The sequence below is a fragment of the Salminus brasiliensis genome, chromosome 4 (assembly GCF_030463535.1).
Source record: "Salminus brasiliensis chromosome 4, fSalBra1.hap2, whole genome shotgun sequence".
NCBI lineage: Eukaryota > Metazoa > Chordata > Actinopteri > Characiformes > Bryconidae > Salminus > Salminus brasiliensis.
The window spans coordinates 45870670-45891392 of record NC_132881.1 but is presented as its reverse complement, the minus strand read 5'-3'; the positions used below and the strand labels follow the sequence as shown (position 1 = coordinate 45891392).

Sequence of the window (20723 nt, the reverse complement as noted above, 5' to 3'; positions counted from 1 at the left end):
TGTACATCTGAAAAAGTACTACATTCTCTGCAAGGTGTTCAGCAGCAGGGAACTCCTGCATAGAGTCAATTTATACTATTAATCAGATAATCTAGGGGCTGTATCGCTCAGTAGCACTGGTGATGCAGTAAGGAGCTGAGCCCTGGGTTTGTTGTGATGACACTGCAGCGTGCCAGCTCTCTGTCAAACAAACCCTGAGTGTGTTTGTTCTGAGAGCAAAAAGCTCTGAGATTTACATTCATGGTCCAGACCACAACAAAGGGAAAGGCGCAGGACTCGCATGGGGAAACCTTGGTCAGATCATCCATATGTTTACGTTGCAGCCTCGTATGTCAGGAAAATGCTTTGATTTGTCAAATGAATTATGTTGTTATCTTGATAAAATAATGTTCTTTTTTTCAAGATCTCAATACCTTGGGTTATGTTGTGATAATAATATTAATAAATATTAAACTATAATAATATAATAAATATTTTTAAATATAATTATTGTGTTATAACAGAAAAAACGAATAAATAAAATATGTAAATATAAACCAAATTTCTGTCTTTTCTGACTGCACTAAAGTTCTACAGCAATTTTGCAGGAATACTTTGACACTTAGAAAACACACTTTAAAAAAAAAAAAATTACCGCCTAAAACCTTTACACATCACTGTACATTTATCTTCCCTTTCATACATCTCTACTATTCTGTCAGATCTCTGTATCGTATGTCTCGATAAGCAGTCCTGCTCTGGTCTTCTGCACCATTAAATGGGTCACATTCTGAAAAGCTGGATCGAAATGAATTTCCCTCATATCTTCAACTCCGACAATATGGTTAAAACACAAAAGACATGCTATACATCTGCCTGAGGTTCATGACAAAAATCGTGTCCTGTTTCAGAAAAGACTGAAGAGTTTCTGTAAATGTCTCAATGACCTATTACATTACATTTACTATAATCCCCTTCTACTGTATTCCATGTTCTCACAGAAAATGATTCAATTTTTTCAAAAAAGGAAGAAATTGCCATTTATAACAACAACAATAACAACAACAACATCACCTTCTGGATAGCTGTATTTAAAACACAACCAAATTCTACCAGTGGGCTGTTCGTGAAACAAGTAACAACCCAACTTACTGTTTCTTTTCCATTTCGTTTTTGTGCCTCGAGGGCAGGGCTTTAACCCCACAACACATACTTCAGTTTTGATAACAGGCAAGAGTAATGCCTGCATGTGCAGAAAATAACTGCATGTGCCTAGAATGTGTACTATAAAAGGGAAGAGAGATGTTTAAAAACTGATGACTAAAAAATGTATATAATATATTTTTATAGAATAAAAATCTTTTTATTTTTTTACAAGGAATTGGCCACAAGGGATGATTGAATGATTGAAAAAATAAAATGTATGGGACATTTAATAAAAAGAGCAGTAGCTCACCAGTTCACCACTAGCTGCTGGAGGGCTCATTTCCTGGTCTTAATGTAATGCCATCACTTCCTCCCAATGGTTTTGACTCAGCACAATTCTAAATATATTCCCTCACATAGAGGTGAAAAAAATCCACAGGGCCTGAGGCTACGGGTGATCACTCACACTACCACTTAGAACTGCTGAAGTGTTTTAATTTGTGCCTTTAATTATGGGTTGGCTGTGTGCCAGGACAGAGGTGGAGGAGAACAGGTGAGGAGAGAAAGGTGTGGAGAGGTGAACGCCCAGAGACACGGACACCCGTTTCAACCCGCTGTAACGGAACACAAAGGGCCCGGTGGACGATATGGAAGTAAGTGAAGAGTATGTGGGTGTGTAAAGGGCATTGATATATCTAACTTAAAATACTCGGCGAGACAAATAGGACCTTTTTAGGAGTATTTTTCATTCTAATCATCACGCCACACATAGCACTGGCTGTGCAATGCATTTTAATAGGACTGCGGTGACAAGACGAGAGTCTCTTTAATTCAGGCATCCGTTTAAAGCGTTGAAGCGCACGCAAGAAACCACCAGGGCCAATTAGTTACGATGTTAAACTGCAGATACGGACTAGTCCAATTTAAGAAACAAATACATTTCCGAGGGCACTTGCTCGAGTGGAGTGCACTCAGCAGCCTGTTGATAGCTGATTAAATATTAGCGCGTGGCGAGGGAGGCACGCTGTATTTATTACCCGCGCCTTTGAGTTCCTCTCTGTTTAGAGGATGCATTTTTAAAGTAAATGACTCTATGCTCAGGGGACCTCCCCGTTGCCTCGAAACATTAGAAATAACAACTGGCTACACACGAGTGAGCAGGGAGGCTCCATACGCTAGAAGAGAGAGAGAGAGAAAAAAAAAGAAGCATCTGAGAAATGGAAATGAGAAAGATGAATCTGGGTCATACACTTTCAGGAAAGATCTCTCTTGTTCAGTGGGGAGGGAGGAGGGTGTTGGATGTTTCTTCAAATGACATTGGTACATGAAGCAAACCTAAGAAAGTTCCATTAAGTCACACAGGAAGAGGGTATTAATGGTGGTCTGTGCTTCGGTAGTGCGCTGGAACAGGGTGCGAGGGCAGCTCTCACACGCTTCTATAATGACCTGAATCTGTGATGTTCACACTGTATGGTGTACCGCTGCATAATGTATAAAGCCGGGGTGCTGATTTACTTAATGCTCTCGTCCCCATGAAGAAACACAGGATGTCTCTCCAGTGCGCCAGTGGTGCTGCATCTCACAGGTATTTCTGACCTACCTTTTCTACTTCCTATTCAGATGCCTGCTTAATCCTGTTCCACACCATGGCATTACATCAAGACAATGCACTCAACCTAAATCTGGCTTCTGTATGACACAAATTCAGTGTGATGGACTGCCATGTGCTCTCCTGTAGAATAGATGACAAGAAAATCTCCTATAAACATGCCTATAAAACTGCTAGTTACAGGATATTTCAAAGTATACACAGAATATTTTTTTGCTTTAACTGCTGAGTTGGTAGTCATTCAAAATGTTTTTATATAAGCCAAATGAAAGTATACTTGTATGTATTTTACAAACGGGATATCACCAAGATAGAATTATCTGCATCAGTTTACCAGACCATTTGGTAACTTTTACATCTAGCCCCTCCATGTTCCAAAGGGTTTCATTTGTAGCTGAGGTGCACAGGTTCCTAGCATAAAAATCTTTCTAGATATCCTTAAATTATTTTGCATCTTGCTCTTCCCTATTCCCAATCACCAATCGCCACGTCGTCTTTTCTGCTCCCACCACCACACATCAAGTCAAGTCAAGTCAGATTTATTTGTATAGTGATTTTTACAACTGTTGTCGTCACAAAGCAGCTTTACATAATTAGTAATTAATAAAAGACAGAGACAAAAAGAAGAAAGAAGAAATAACGTAAAACATGAAGGATTAAAGACCCCCAGTGAGCAGCCAACGGCAACAGTGGCAAGGAAAAACTCCCTCAGAGCTGAAGGAAGAAAATTTAAATTTATAAAGTATTTAAATATTATTGATGAAAATTACCAAACCAGATACAACAGATAGTTAATAGTGGTGACATTTATCTTTATATTTATATTTACATATTTATATTTACACATCACATAGTTGCCTGCGTCACTGGAAGGAGCAGGCCTGTAATTGTCAGCCTGGAAACATGAAATTAAACACGTTTCCTACTAGACACAAAAACAGAATTTTTCTAACTACTTTGCTACTGCAATGTTAGAGAGCATCTGAAGGCACATGGAGGTGAGTGATATCTGCCCAGTCCTGTGTATGCAACCTGAAATGCTCATGAGATGCCATCAGCATTAGCCTGACTAGAGAATAGGACTAATTCAGCCTTCCAACCCAAGAATCATGCTCTCCTGTACTCACAGCAGTTGTGAGCCGTGGTATTGTTGGACAGACAATACCACAAAGCTCAGAGTAAAACAGTCATGTACTGTATGAAGTGGGAGTCCCCACATTCCACCTTGACTGAAGACAACAGCTTTGGTCAAGTTTGTTCAAGCGTAATTCAATTCCACACACATTTAACCTGTGATTTGGACATTTGAATGCTTTCATAGGCAAATATATTGTAAATTAAGCTTTGCTCATTAAGTTACATTGCTACACACACAATTGTTATGTAAACAGCAGCATGTGTGCACTTGCCAGTCACTGGAGATGATCTTATACACAAGCATGCATTGTTTATGGGGAGCCACGAGAGATGGTGAAAGGCCCCAAGCAAATCTTCTGCTTGTTCATTATGTTGTCAGCGACTCGCAGGCAGAAATGACAAAAATGTCAGCTCTGAGCAGTAATTACATTTCTAATCCCTATGATAGAAGATAAACATTGGTGCAGAGTCTAAATTAATATAGCTGATGGGGAGACTCATCCATAAGAGAGCTGTGCAAACATGCAAATAAATGCTCATTTGTAACACTAACAGATACATGGATGGAAATTGGTGAAGGGTCCTCTCTGCTTCGCTGCTTCTCGAGTAATGTGCATCTTCTTACAAATGACAGAGCTAACCTAAATAACGCTGTGAGCACTGTCATGTGGCACACACTATTTAGGGAAATTGCAAAAGACGAAGAGGTTGACGAGTGGGTAAAAACATTACATCGCTTTTGGGCACCATTTAATTTGACAGAGTAAAGAAAGTGAGTCTTATTTTTTGGTTAAAAGCAGTTCTCATCAGACGAGGATCTGAACAAATCTGAACCATGGAGCTGTCAATCACTCACAATACACGGGGGTGTATGTCATGTCACTGCACAGTGGCAGATATGCCAGCCTTATCTCAGTGTCACTGATTGGAATCTCTTCCCGACAAAGGAGTTGCCAAAAAAAATAACAAAATCTGTGGGCATTGTCATCGTCAGTGTGATGCGCCGTTCCACTGGGTTTTACATACATTTATTCACTTAGCAGATGCTCTTAGCCACAGTGACTTACAAGACACACAAACAGCAGATGGCACAGGGATAGAAGTATACAGAAGACCCACAAGCTAAAGACAATAGCTTTTGTCAAGTTTGCTCAGTGTAAGTTAAGTGGCAGCTACAAAAACAAGAGAAGTAACTAAGCAGAAACAGCAATAACTATGTTACAGGTGTAAGAGCAAACACAGAAAGCATTATGCTTATAGTTATAGTTAGAGAATAAAGTGAAAAGCGGAATCTCACTTGTAGTACTGAGCCAAAGCTCTTCTAATGGGAGTACCATTTATAGTTATCATCCAACCCCTGGTTTGGTAAATCAGTATGTCCAGGAGAACTCTGGGATTCTTGCTACTTGTGTTTATGTTTACCTGCATCTGTTCTGATGTGATCTGATTTTTTTACAAGCCAAAACTCTTTATTGCTCACATGAACAGTATTAAATAATGTGCTTACGTGTCAAGGATTTTGTTCAGTATTCTAATTCATCACTTTTCCAAGTTGAATATTTACAAACATCTCCTCACAGACAGAAAAGCAGTTTCCCAAAATGCAGTTCTAGTTCTTTGTGCATCATCAAGTGTTTTTGTGCATCCAGCATGGCGTCACAGCCTCTGAAGCAAAGCACTGACACACCCATCAAAACTGCTTATCAGGGGTCCAAACATCCCCCGAAATCAAAAATAGTTACTGTGCTTCAGCCCGCATTTGTTTTTTTCTTCTTTTATGCATTAGCTCTGTCACTTCTGTCAGATGAGAGCGGGAGAAGACGGCAGCCTTGAGTGATGCATTCAATGCGTTTGAGAGCTACAGTACATCTGCGCAAGCTGGTGTCAGTCATGGAATCAACCCGGGAATTAGGGGAGCATCTCCAAGAACAGAAACACAAATAACACTGCAGATGAAAAAAAGAAACAATAAGGCCATGTAAACAAATCAGTCGCAAAGTGGCTGTCACGCTCGGTGGAGAGGGTGGAATCAAACGGAGGCGCGGCGCTGATGTGAGGAGAGCCTGACAGGAGCACGTCACTAATCTACTGCCGTGATTGGCTTTCTCCAAGGATGCTGATGAGGCTGTCAGATCTGCCTTTGTTCGTCAAGAACTTTTGGGGAAATATTAGCCACAGGGTTTACAGAAACAGATATTCTAACAGAAAGTAACTGGTATATGATATACATGATCCATGGGAACCGACAGATACTTGAGGGGAGGATCAGGAGGTCCTTCTAAAGGTGTTGCTCAGTGTTGGTGTTACCATCTACTGACAGGTTTCATGCAAAGGTCTTCAGATAGATGTAGGTTTGTAGATACTAACATTTTGGGAGCTGCAATGTTATTTGTTGGTAACAGGGGTTCAACCATTAAACGACAGAGTCTTGCTAGTGCTTGCTTGTGCTAACTAGGAATGGTTCAGGATGTAAATGAACCACAGATTAGTTGCTAAAGTTGAACTATAACAGTGTGGAATACAGTTTTACTGCCACTGTTACTTTCTGCAGAAATAATGTCCTCGATTTAGACGCAGAGCTGCGGAAAAAAAAAACACACAGACTGAGCAGCTGTCACGTGAACGACACATGTGGAGAAAAACGGCACGGCCACACATCTGCAGCACACAACTTTTACTGTGAAACAGGATGAAAGAAACCAAAAAAGGGTCCAGAGAGAGAAGCAATCGCTCTAAGGGAATCTGATTAAAAGAAAACTGATTTACCTTTGTTATATTTTACTGCCGCTAACTTGTACATCCTTGGTTTTATTTTTTACATAGTTGCAGACAGTTAAATCTGTAAATTTCCTAAAAAGGTATTCATATTTTTTGTCTTCACTGCTTGTTAGCAAATGCAGAAAACAACCTTAACCTAATTTTAAAAGCTGATAGCTACATTAATGTTGCCAACTGAACAATGGATAATCTGAATAATTTATTTATTTTAATAATCAGTATATTATTCCACTATTAAAATAGTCATTTGTTGCAGCCCTAATTGGTAATAAATGAATAAATGAATGACTGAATCCTAGATACATCCTAGAACATTTTTGTCTACAAAAAGCTACAAAAAGTCCTTTGAACAATGTGATAGAAGATGAGTAAAGAACCATTTAAAGGTTAAAGAATTGTTTTTTTTACCAATTTAAGTTTTTTTTACCAATTTAAAGGCTCTTCACTCCCACACATCTCTATTACAAATATTGCACCTCATTCACCAAAACCGGCCTACAGATTTTCTAACAAACTACGATGTGGTTTTAAGAACTGTTTACAGCTCTGGTCTTATAATGATTAATCCCATTGTCCTCCTAATCGAAACAAATCCCAAATAAGAAAACACTAAGAATGATGCAAGTTGGTTTTAAGAAGAACTTTCATCTTTACAACGGTTGGTGAATAAGGCCCATGTTTTGTACTGTTTTGTACCAAAAGCAGTTCTTAGTTATGGCATTGCTCAAAAAAACACTAATAGTGCCTTTATTTTTAAAAGTGTTATGAAAATACCTGCTAATGTAATCTGTTGTCCAGCATTCCGCAGAGCAAGCCGTGAAAGGGTTAATACATCTAAGTGAACATTGAAAAGTTCCACTAGGCAATTACCAGTCCATTTGACCATTAACATGGGAATGGTGTCTATAAGTCTGAAAGATGGGACTCTTTCATTACAGTATGGTGTCAGTTTTTCACCCATGTACAATTTAATAAGTCCCTTTAGAGGTGAACTTTGAGGTCGGTGTGATTCAAATCCCACTAAAAGGTAATGATACCACATTAGTCATGAAAGGGGAACGAAATGGTTCTTTAAAGTACAAAGTAAAAATAAATGGATGTTTAATAAAAAAGAAAAAAAAATCAAAAATAGAAGAATTACCAGGGAAATAAGGAAAAGACAGAAGCGAATAATAAGCATGGAAAAAAATCACATTTGTGCCTACAAAAGCAAAGAGGCATGGTTGTGTATGTGTGCAGTGTGGTGGTGTGGAATATGAGCTCAAACTGAAGCAACTCCAGTTAACTGGCTAATAAACCTTTATCTTCCCTGACCACAGGGAATCTTCTAGACACGTCTGAGTTTCTCATTCATCAGTCAGGACAAACAAAAGTAAGCTTGGCAGAGACATCCGGCCGAGGTCCCCCATTAATCTTAATGGTGAAGCGTAATTAGGAACGGCTGTATGAGTGGATATAATGCCATAAATAACTTGAAAGCAGAAAGGTGGCCATCCGAAGAGAAAGGGGCTTGTCTTCTAATGACCAATAGGAGCAGTTTGAATAGCCAGGGGACAAAAAGGCCCATGATTCACATTTCTTGTTTGTTTTATTTCTATGTGTTAACCAGTGGTGCAAGTGGTACATGTGGAATCGCACACTGGCTTATTTTTCTGTAAGAAAAGCATTAGGTGTACAGAAGACAGAAGGTTCAACTACAACAACACTGAGTAAATAACTCAGTTAAAAGAAAAACCTTTCCTTCATTAATGCAGCAGATAAATTAGCCAAATAACAACACTATGCTTTGTGAGGGCCTAAATGTCCTTTTAATCAATAGAGAAGCGAAGCGTACTTTCAGTAACACAAAGCCATTTTTTCTGAGGGATCGATGCAGGTGCTTTGAAACAGCCTGTGCAGTCTGGGGAGCTGAGTGCCAGGACAAGAGCACTGGCAGAGAGTGTGATGGTTAACATCAAACTGGGAAAGAGCATGAAGTGTGACAGAGTGCATTCCTCTGCCCAAAGATGTTAGGAATCAGAGGAGGTGAGCGGCCAAGCAGCAAACCCATACTGAAGCACTGCCTCACAGAAATAAAACAAAGAGTAGACACACACACACACACACACACACACACACACACAAACCTATCCACTGGTTGTGCATCTCTGTGGTAGGTCCTGTCAGTAGCAGCAGTTCCCTTCTCTAGTGCTGCCACACACATTGCTGTACAACCAAACCTTACTTGCTCCTCCAACTTCCTCCCCTCTGGCACCCACATTAGCCCATTGGTGGTAAAATGACTTCAAGAAACAATGCATACTAACTGTCCCTTTGACTGGAAGACTAGTCCCAGTTGTCCCCAGGTCAGTTCTATCATAGATCTTTCTATGGTATACTGCAGCTGCACACTGAGTCTCTCAGTCCTGGCCAAGCCCTCTCACAAATACTGCATGTTCATTTTTCCTTTAGTTCAACATAGACAAAAAGCCACTAGCTGCTAATAACAATCAGCTGACAACACAGAGCAGAATTAATCTGAGGCAGACTCTATTTTGCCTATTAATATTTCAAAGATGCTCTGCTGGACTCTAATTAAGCTGGATAATGTCTTAGAACGACTCAGAAATATGCTAATAGCATCAAGAACGTTTAACAAGCCCTGCCAACTTCATCCATTGAACGTGTCTCTTTATCATTAACCCGTGTGTAGAAAAAAGTAGAAATTCATTTAAGAAGAAACTCATGTGGGGGCCTGCAGAAACCCTACTGTCCCCTTTATTAAATACAACATGGAAATAGTAAGTATGTGCTAAGCACTGCACACATACAGTATCTCCTCTACAATTCACATTATGTAAGATACATTTATACACCCTTAGGAAAAGGTCCCCAATTAAGGTAAAAGAAATGAGGGTGGCAATTACCAAGTGCTTGCTAATTACTGTCAAGGAAAATTCAAAGATCGCTGCTTCATTACTGTAATTGAGTTTTCTGACTGACATTTTATATGTTCACAGAGAAAATGAGAAGTAAAAAAAAACTAATGAGAACTTTTTTTGTACTACAGTGTAATCATAGCCAAATCTGAATTGAAAGCACTGCAAGATGGCATTTGCAATTCCAATTAAGGTCTTCCAAGATTTCTGCACACTGCTTCCAAAAAGGAAGATTTTAATGTAGCACTGGTAACTTTTTTTGCATTGTGCTGAGTTCAAGTTGTCATGACATTTGCAGCTGCAACTAAAGTCCTCTAAAAAGTTGCATTAGTTTAACATAAATTATAACAATGATAAGTCTGAGTAAAAATGTAATATTTGAATGAAATTGAGAGTCAAAGCAGTCCCTGTTTAAGACATATATCATACATGCTCACAGGAATAAAAAATATATATATATATTGTTGATATGTAGTTAGAACAATGTGGTAAGAGCAATCTAACTTGTAGTTTAAAGATCTTCTTATATACATTTAATTTAATTATATGTTTATTTTTATTTTTATATATATTTAATTTTATGACTGTATAAATGAGGTTTTCAGAGTCGACATGTAAACTCTAACGTACATTTTCTTTAAATTTAAAAAAACTATAGGACATTAGAGAAAAGGACAGTTCACCCTGTAAAATAACAAAAGACATGTAAATGACATCTAAGAAATAGAACCTGAGATGTTTTTTTAGGATTAGAACTAGTTCATAAAAAGGCAAAATACTGGGAACTACCTTATTACTCTTGGAAATGCCCTTTTCAAAAACAAATTTAAAATCACTAATGAAACCTTACAAAAACCTTATAAGTAGTTTGTAGCATTCTGCACAAAACATGCTACTGCTCATGCACAGATCTCCACATAGAGGGAGGCTATGTAAGCAAGCTGACTGGCTCTTTCTGTTATAAGGTGCAGGACTTTATTCCTAAATAGATGCCAACATGACGAGAAGTCCAATTCGTGTTCCAACCAGTGGCCGCTCTCCGCATTTATAATGTCTCTGGTTTCGCTTAACATATGTAAAATGTGAAAGAGTATAGCACACAGCCTGAAAGCCTGGAACACTCCCACTAACGTGCTTAAGATCTTTTTATGTCCTTTTTTGTTCCTTGTACATAACCATCAGACGAGGGTAATGAGTAGTGCTGCGACCTACAAAGACACTAGTCATTGATTCATATTGTAGGGGGTATGAGTGAGACAGTATCAGACATGCACTCAATCGAACTCAATTCAATTATGAGGTGGAGGATAAACAAAGGGTGATGTGATTACTTTTGAGAAGATCAGACCAACATGTCTGTGCAAGTCGATTAAATGCAGAGAGATGAGTTTGGCTGTGAATCACTGCATCCATAAATGGATCAAACAAGACATGGCTCATGCAGAGTAACTCCCAGATAACACACTTGTATTAGTACTATTACTACTTCTCCTTACTGAGACCTTGCTTTTGCAAGTTGTAAATTCCAATCATATAGACACAGACCAGCCAAGTGGTACTATATGGAATTGTTGTTTTTGTGTTTGATGCTATTACTAGAGAGCTCTTAATGCAGAACAGGCAAAATAATGTATATATTATTGCAGTCATGAAAGTGATCCTGCTTTGTTTCATCACATGACCTAAGATTTCCTCATCAAACTACTGAATCATTGAACTCTTAACTGGGCAGTCGGTTTGAGTGGAGCAGTTATATTAAAAAACATACAGTCAATTAAACCTACAGTTTTGCACTAAATATGTAAACCTTTATTTACAGTTTTGTCAATAAAGGAAAATTTAAATACTCAATTCTTTTGGAAAAAAATAGTTCAGAACATTTGACTAATCTACAAAATTAACAATAGATTAAACAACAGAAAAAATAGTCGTTAGTGTCAGCCATAATAAACGACTTCATGAACACATTTAAAAACTTAAGTAACACTCAGGGTGGAGAGAAGCACAGAGTTGGTTTTAAATAGCTTGCTAGCTGCACACTAACAGAGCACAATAAGCCCATGACACTTTATCCTGTAGGTGTAAAACTCTGATTCTCTGTTAGAGTTAAGCCCACTGTCTCATTTTACTGTGGTTATGTTTCACCAATGACAAATATCACCTTGTGCAGTGGATTTTAATGCCATAAATCTGCACACACTGCAAGGATAGGAGCCATAAAACATAAGAGGCTCCGCTCTCCTTGAATAACAATCACCCAAGTGGAGGAGTCAGTCAAAGCTGCCAGTTCAAACTCCCATAAATTTATTACAGCATTGCTCTGCACGCTTCAGGATAAATAACAAAGATCAGACAGGAAAAGTACAGAACAAGCAACCGAGCACAGAACTCACAAACAGCAGAACCACCCTCAAACATTTGGAAATAGTAACTGCGCCAACTTATATTTCACAAAGTAGGCCGGCCTCATTGGTTTGTGGTATTCATAATTATTAGTTGATACAGGGTTTGATTTAGGGGCAAGCAGTCCATTCAAAAGACAAATCGCACATTTATCAATCCTCAATCCTGGTATTTAGAAAGGGCTTTGGTTCCATTCTGTTTCACAGCTTGTATCGCAAAGATGAGTGGACGGTGAGTAATCACGCTTGTGATTGTATTAAAAGCATGTGTGTTTGTGTCACCCCTCCTGGCTAAAAAGTAGGAGAGAATGGAAAATAAGGGCCCTTCAGAGGCTTTCTGTCTCTTGCAATAGTGTTATTAGCTTAATGGAGGTGCCAAGCTCATAAGCCTGAATAGGTCCATCTCCCATTGTTTCACGAGCCGGAGAGTAAGTGGTTTTATATCACCTTGCACTGCTACATAACCCACACTCCGTATGAAATACTCTTTAATCTCAGGAGACGCGGGCGAACAGCCCAAGACATTGTTCCCGTCATCACCTCATGAGGCACATCAGAGTAATCAAGTTTAAATTGCCTCTCTCCGGAGAGGGTCAGGCTGCCGCTCTTATTACTGAGGCTCACATCGAGTGTGGCTGAAGTGATGATGCTGAGCGGGAGGGTCGACATGAATGCAAAAAGTGTGTGTAAGCATGTGTGTGTATGTGTGTACTCATGCATGCAGGTAGAGGTGTGTGTGTGTGTGCCTATGGACACAGTGCTAATACGTGCTCTCAGACATATTATTAGACATGTATACTATAAGTTGAATACATGAAGGGCATAGAGCACAGGAGCAAATTATCATGATTTTTTTTCTGAATAACATAAAGATCCATAATTATCTTTTTCCCTTCATTCCTAGAAAAACACAATTACTGAAAAAAAACAACCGTATGGCGATGAGTTAAGAGAACAGATGGAAAAATGCATATGGTCCATTAGGTTCCAGCATGTGATACCATTCCCGTACCTACTGAATTAGACATTCAGTTACGTAATTCCATGTGGTCTCATCATTTGCCTGAGCAACAGTAAATTGCACAGTAAATTGCATGCAATGCTCATGATGGATAAATTCAAACCGAGTCTGGTAGTGAAAAATGTAAAAAAATAACAACATATAGCACACTCATTATCCTTGCATTAAAGATAAGTGAGTGAAGAGATAATCTGACCATAAACCTTACAAATTGAAGTCAGATTTTAGGAATTCTTCATATCTCTGGTGAAAACATACTGTTACCCATGTGGGTGAGTGGTTTACCAGAGTCTAACGTATACACGGCAAGAGGCAGATGACAAGTATCCACTGGGAAGCTACACACAAAACCATACACAGAAGGACAAATCTACCAATTACAGATAAGAGGCAGATGATGTTGAAACTAATCTACCAGTTAGACACAACGAGAGGCAAAGACAAGTATCTCCACCATTCTTTATAGCTTCATAATTTTGGATGCGAGTCACGTACAATCTGGCAATGAGATGCAATAGAAAGGACGGGCTCTACAGAATCATGAAATGTTTGAACTATATTTCTGTGCTGTATTATTGCAAAGATAAGAAAATAAACATCAAGAAATTTTTAATTTGATATCCGACACATTCATAGACTCAAGTACCATACCAGTTTGGTCAAGTACCATCAACTACTCATCCAAAACAATATATCTGTAACAGTTTTTGTCCCAAAACAAAGCGTATGCTCCATTGACTCTTATTATTATCTCAGAATGCAGCTGAATCACCATTTTTAAATCAATGTATTTTTATACCCTACTCTTAACAGGATAGAAGGACATATACTGTTTATGTAATATGCCATGGCAAAACTCCAACCCACACACCTCAGGTTGAGTAGACCCATCAATCAATTATTCTCTCTCATCTTTCGTTCCTCTTTCTACTGCAATTCAATGAAAGCTATGTTTCTGTGGAAAGTATTTGCCCCAGTGGACTCATATTTAGGTGAACAGAAATTATATGTGGAGGGATAACTCATTCCTCCAGCTTATAATATGGTCACTATTCAATTGTTGCATAGCCAACAACCTATTATTGCACGAAATTGAAGTCTACCCCAGTGTCACACCAAATTGAAGCTCTTGGTGGAAAACACTGAATTCCTCATGACAAGGACTACAAGACTAATCATGAAATAGCTTTCTTTTTCCCCTCCATAATTTTATCCAAACTCCCACTCACAATAGATTCTTCTCCCTCATTGTGGGATCCTGTGTGTAAACGTGAGTGTGTGTGTGTGTGTGTGTGTGTGTGTGTGTGTGTGTGTGCTCCCTGTCCACGGTTCTGTACAAATCATTCAATGCACTCTTCACCCGCGCTCCCATTGTCAGTCTGACTCGTGCATTACCATAACGCATCTCTCTGCTACGACACTGAGGGTAATTGCAATTACTACATCTCCCTTCCCCTTGTCACTTTGCAGGCAAATGGAAAGCGACGATAACGTTCTTCCGTTCGCTGGCACAACGCAAACACGGGTGGTTCAAAGAGGGATCTGAGGACAGCCGGCTGAAAAAGCCAGAGGTTGTGTCTCCCTCTTCCTGCTTTGTGCTCTCGCGTGGTGGTTGACAGCAGCAAAACCTCTCGTTATCACCGCACTATCTGTGACTAAAGTACAGGGTCTGGCTGTTGTCAGCAGGGTGATGGGCAATGGCCTGCTCAGATGGGATGCGGCTGATTGTGAGGACGGGATGTGTGTGTGTAACACTCTGCCGCCTGTCCCCGTGCTGGATTCAATGCTGGACGCTTGTTTAAAAAAAAAATCGAGAGGAGGTTATCAGTGCCGGCACGCACTTATCAACACATGCCCGTCTCATAATGGTGGCATTGTGTGAACCTCCCATTGAGACTACATGGGCTCTGTTTACCCTTGAGAGGGCTTAGGAGTGAACTGTCACCAGAGACTTCAAAATAGAGGGGAGAGAGAGAAAGGTAGCGGTAGAGAGACAGAAAAGGAAAGAGAGAGACAGCAAATCAGAGGGGAGGAAAAGACCATGAAGCGGGCACATTAGACGGAGGCCGGGGTTTCAAATCATTTGCTAGACTTCGCATTTCCTCAGGACTGATATTCAGTTAAGCTTCATCCAGCATCAATGAAAGAGGATTTCAGCGATCCGAGGGCTGATTCAATCACAACTAATTGCTATTGGCCAACCAAGGAGGACACATATAGAGGGAGTTAGTCACCAGCGTTCTCAAGGGCTTATCAGTGCGGCAGCAATAGCTGAGCTGTCAATTATCTTTCCCCCTCTGACAGAGGCACAATAAAAGGCAAGGATCTTTCGTCTGGGGTTGCAAACTCCAGTTCTTTTTGAGGCAGGAAATGTGTGACACCTAGGGGATTGAGACTGATCCCAGAGTGTTCTCCTTCCTGCACTGCCACTGAAGATGAGTCTCCCACCACGGCACTCTCAATCATCTAATCATAATCTCATGAAAAATAAGGAACTGCTGGAGAATCAATAGGCTGCTATCTTGCATTCGCTTCGCTACAAGACATTACACATTCAGCGAGGGCTATTAATGAAGTGGCTCTAAGGTATGAAGCAGTTTTAAATGATCCGGGCAGAAAACAAAAGCAGGGTACAAAGGCTAATAGCGGAAAGGCCTACCTGTCACACTGGTTCTAATTGCATTAGATTATTGCACAGGCAAGCATGCCAGATCTGTCAGATGCATTTTGAGAGGGGTGCAGAACACAAGAGGCGGTCAGGAGAAGAGGAAATGACAGGACCCTGTACAAGGTCCACTGATATTTTTTCCCCCTGTGAACACTGGAGCCGCTGCTCACTGATTTGGCCGTAATGAAGTGAGTGGCTTTGCACCGTGTGGCCTGCCCAGGGCCAAAGCCACGCAAACCCGGACAAAACGAATGAGAAAGAAGCAATTACTAGACGCAATAAACAGACTCGGGTTTCTCCCCAGAGTGTTGGCAATGCATCACTGTAGCTGAAACCTAAAGCAGGCAGAGCACACCAGCCCTTGCCACCTTCCCTTGAAAAATGAACTATGCTGCTCTCATCACAACCTTACTTACAGGCATTATTTCAGATCTGGTATCATGCATCTAAAAGCCTTTACTTTAAGCCCAATGCTGTAACCAAACCAAAGAAGAAAAGAGGGCACACTTTTGACAAACTATCCAGTGAAAACACATATGATAATATGCCTGAAACAAAACCAACAGCTTACTAAAGCCTCCTCAGCAAAACTCAATTTCATCTAACCTATAAGAGCTTATTGTTATTAATAAAGTTAATACATCCACCACTTCATATTTACCTCTAGCTTTAACCTTAATGACCCCCCTCTCTTTGACACAAGTGAGAAAATGACTGAAAGCCACTGAATGAACGTTTGGAGGCAGATTTCGGCAGATGCACACAATTATAACCCATAATTGCACTTAACCTCCTGCCTAGTACAGAAATCTTTCTGCATGATATTTGTTTGCCTAAAGGCGGAACTGCTGACTTCCTAAGCGCTCCTACATAAATAATCTTGTGGGTTGCAAGCACACAGTAGTGTGGGAACCACTGAAAGCTTAGCGAAGCGCATAAAGGCACGTTCTTCCATTTTTGACTGTTTAATTTGATGCCACGTTAGTAGACAGAGGTGGCTTCTCCTTAGCAATGATGAGGTCTCTCTTTGATTTTCTAGCATATAAAGCTTTGGCTTTTTTTAGTACAGCTTTGTTCCTAGACCTATGTATTGTGTGCTTACAAATGGGCCCAGACTAAATCTAACTGGCAAAGCATAAGTACTAGCCAGTGCTGGAGCAGATAAGTTGCAAAGCATAACCACTTTGTAATGAAGCTAGTTTTTCAGATGCTGGTGCATGTGAAACCTTTCCTGAATGTTTACAGCACAAACTAACCTCCCCGACCCCAGAAAAAAAAACATTTTACCCTTGTCACAAAAATAAGCTGACCAACCAAGGTGTGTTTGGTGTCAAAAATGTGTACTTTTTGCACTTAAGGCACTGTATGGACAAAAGTATTGGGACACCTGCTCATTCATTGTTTCTTCTGAAATCAAGGGTTAAGAGTTTACCCCGCAAAAGTATTGGCTGAAGCACCATCCATCATTCCAGAGAACACAGTTCCACTGCTCCACAGCTAAATGCTGGAGGGCTTAATACCCTTCTAGCCCTGGTGTCAACAGCTTCATGTTTATCTGCTCCAAAGAGTCCTATTCTATTGTCCATATTTCTCTAAAGGGACTATACTAGCTGTGTGTGCAGTTGCACATCTGTGTCAGTAATAGGTGCAACTTAAAGTAGCGGAATGGACACCCACAAACATTTGGACAACAATTTGGACAGAATCGAGTTTCTCAGTGATCAGTGTGCAAAAATGTGGGTAAATATTCCATCAAATCCTGGGTTTTTCTCAAGAACGGAGGCACTTGAGGAGGCAACTATGTTTGTGGTAAACCTCAGTACAACATGTACTACACTGAAATCCAGAAGACAAGCCAAATGACTTCTCATAGGAGCAAGGCTTCTGGTAGTTTTAGGTAAGTCATATAGTGTAACCTATAGCCCATGTAAGTGTTATGAACATGTAGCTGCAAATTTTCAACTAAAAATAATTAGTTCTTAGTTCAATAAGCTACGTATTGTGTATGTTTTTTGGAGGTTACGGCCATGTGTTAATCAAGTAGTCACTCCCATCTCAGTCATTTATGCTGAGATTTTGTTTTCCCCAGTAAATCAGTCATAAGTTTTACAGACGTCCTGTGATAAACATTACATTACTCCGCCTCCCCGTGCAAAACGAATCCCATCCTAATAGGGCTATACACTGAAAACTGTATGCTGTATGCAATATTTTTCATCTACATTGGAGGTAAATCTAACTGGATTAGGGTTACAGAGAAATTAAGTTTTACGAATGCAGTTAAATTATTAAAATGCAAATCTCAATGCCAACAGAGGTGGACAATATGGCCATTTTTATTGTGTTGTGATCAATTTTGTTGGCTTTTATGAGCATATTGTGGATATCAGTGCTTAAACAACACATACTGCACATGTCATTACAGCAAGCATAATTAATGCTGCACTTCTTGAATAAAATCACTGCAGGGTGAATTGTCCTCATGTGGGACACTGCCTATAGCAAATAAATAAAAGTCAATAAAACTTTGGGTAACACAAGCTGTGATGGCATGTGATCAAAATCACATGACCCCCCCCCCCAAAAAATGTCCAATCTTAGATTAGCGTGTAGCAGCTCTGAGACAGAAAGCACTCCCAATACAACCGTGAATATTGCATTGCAATATATACACCATATCGCCATATACACTCGATGGACAAAAGTATTGGGACACCTGTTCGTCCCATTGTTTCTTCAGAAATCATGAACATTCAAATCAGCTTATCCTTCTTTTTTTGGAGTAACTCGCTTGACTGTCCATGGAAGAAGGCCGTGTACTAAATTTTAGAGGCGCACTGCTGTGAGGATCTGATTGCATTCAGTGACAAAAACATCAGCTATTGAGGACAGGATGTTGGATGATCGCAACTCCCCACTCAACTTACCCTAAAAAGTATTGAATGCACCACCACCACCACCAGCAGCAGCGTCACTCCAGAAAACACAGCTCTTCCACTGCTCCACAGCTCCTCAATGCTGGGGGGCTTTATTACCCCTCTATCCCACGCCTGGCATTCAGCAGCATGGTGCCAATGGGCTCATCCTATTCTAATGGCAATACTTGGCTATCCTGCAGCTGAATGCATGCCTAAGAAGGGGTGTCCATAAGTGTTTGGACACCGTGTATAACCCTGATAGTAGTGTCCTGCACTAAGCATGCTTATATATCCAGCTGCGCGTGAACAGTGCATGTAAAGGCACGTGTCAAGGCTGCAGCTTGGGAGCAGGGCACTCACCTGCTCTCCAGCCTCGGGCGACTTCATCAGGTGTTTCTCCCTGTACAGAGACCACAGACCCACGTTGGGCAGGAAGATGAGCGCCACGGTGAACAGAAAGGCCATCTGCAGGACACGCTTCTGCCTCCGCTTCATCGTGTGGTCGTGGCGAGGAGGGCTCGGGGCACGGTGCTGCCGGTGCTGCTGCCGGTGCTGCTGGAGACGGAGACGGAGGGGGAGACGGAGGGGGAGGGGGGAGGGGGGCAGGCAGATGGGGGGCTTCTCTCACTCCGGCCACGAAAACGCACCGCCTTCTCTCACACACCAGGACAAAGTTTCCCCTGGAACAAAGGAGAGAGGGAGAGAGAGGGTTACGGAGGCTGGAGAGAGAGAGAGAGAGAGAGAGAGACGTGATAAGCTAGATAACGTTAAAACACGGCACGGAACGAGAGGAAAACACGGATAACGTGTCTAGCTATTGATCTATTTATTGATCGATTTATATTTATTTACTAAACGACTCAAATTTTAACGACAAGCCCCGAAATTCACCGGATAAAATCGTAAAAAAAGAAAACGACTCACTGTAGAGGCGTGTTTGCATGTTGACACTCTCTCTCTCACTCTCTCTCACTCTCACACACACACACACACACACACACACACACACACACACACACGCGTCGCTCGGTAATCCTCCTCCTCCGTCCGTGGCAGTAAGCGCCGCGCCGCGCCGCTCCGCTCTCTTCTCCGAGCCCAACGGTCGCAACGGTTTTAACGGTCACGCGTCCTTGAATTCAAATTTAAATCGAGCCGCGAGCCGCAAACCGCGCGCCGCAAACCGCGCGCCGCGCGCTCCCCCTCCCCCCTCGTGCGAGCGTTCTACCGGCAGTTTCTGTTGGTTGCTTGTTTGTTATGTTTGTTTGCGGTGTTCCGCGCGTGCCCGCTCATTCGAGGCTCGCGGCTCTGCGCTCCGTCCTCGCGCGCCTTCCCATCGCCTCGGTGTGCGCGTGTGGCTGTGCGAATGTGTGCGTGCGGGCGTGCGCGCGCGCGTGCGTGCGTGCGTGCGTGCGTTCGTTCGTTCGTTCGTTCAGCGATGAAGACACGTGTGCGCGCGGTGCCCGAGCGTCGCTGCAGACAGGACGGACGGACGGACGGACGGAGAGGCGCTCGCTGCTGGGGAGCACAGGCTGAACACACACAGGTAGCAAAGTTCACAAACACAGGAAGAGACCATGTAGAAACACACACACACATTCACACGTATTCACGTGACGTAGCTGCATATAATAACAATTACAAATATAACACAACACGTACTTGTATAAACACACATTCTGGGAAATGCACCCCTTCCACACACACACACACACACACTGCCTAGGTACAGGTGGAAACAAGCAAAAACACACAAACATGCAAATGCATCCACATACACACACAGATGTACGTAAACAATCACCCTCATACTAACACACACACACACACACACACACTCCTGCAATACATATAAACACACAGGCACACACCCAAACACACAGATTCATATAAACAAACACACTGTTCAGTACACACATAGGTACACACACAAATACTTACGCACACACAAGCAAGAACATAAGCATGCAAATGCATCCACACACACACACACACACACACACACTAGCATGCATATGCAAATGCATCCACATACACACAAACGTGCATACCACTGCACCCCACCACACAAACACACACCTATGTACACTTATGCGCTCATACTAACACACACACACACAAACACATACAGATTCATTCAAGTCAGAGCA

General features: G+C 41.2%; 1 protein-coding gene across 2 annotated transcripts in view; it reads right to left on the bottom strand.

Annotated features, from left to right (window-relative positions):
* Positions 1–19942, bottom strand: part of galntl6 (polypeptide N-acetylgalactosaminyltransferase like 6) — a 248123-nt gene extending 228181 nt beyond the window's left edge. Inside the window, exons 1-2 of one of the 2 annotated variants that reach the window (XM_072678571.1) lie at positions 19501–19942; positions 18937–19256 (exon numbers count right to left, since the gene is read on the bottom strand). In XM_072678571.1, coding sequence (XP_072534672.1) covers positions 18937–19071 — 135 coding nt within the window. In that variant the 5' untranslated portion in view covers positions 19072–19256; positions 19501–19942. The remainder of the gene's footprint in view (positions 1–18936; positions 19257–19500) is intronic. The other variant, XM_072678572.1, reaches the window with a different exon arrangement.
* Between the last annotated feature and the right edge of the window lie 781 nt (positions 19943–20723).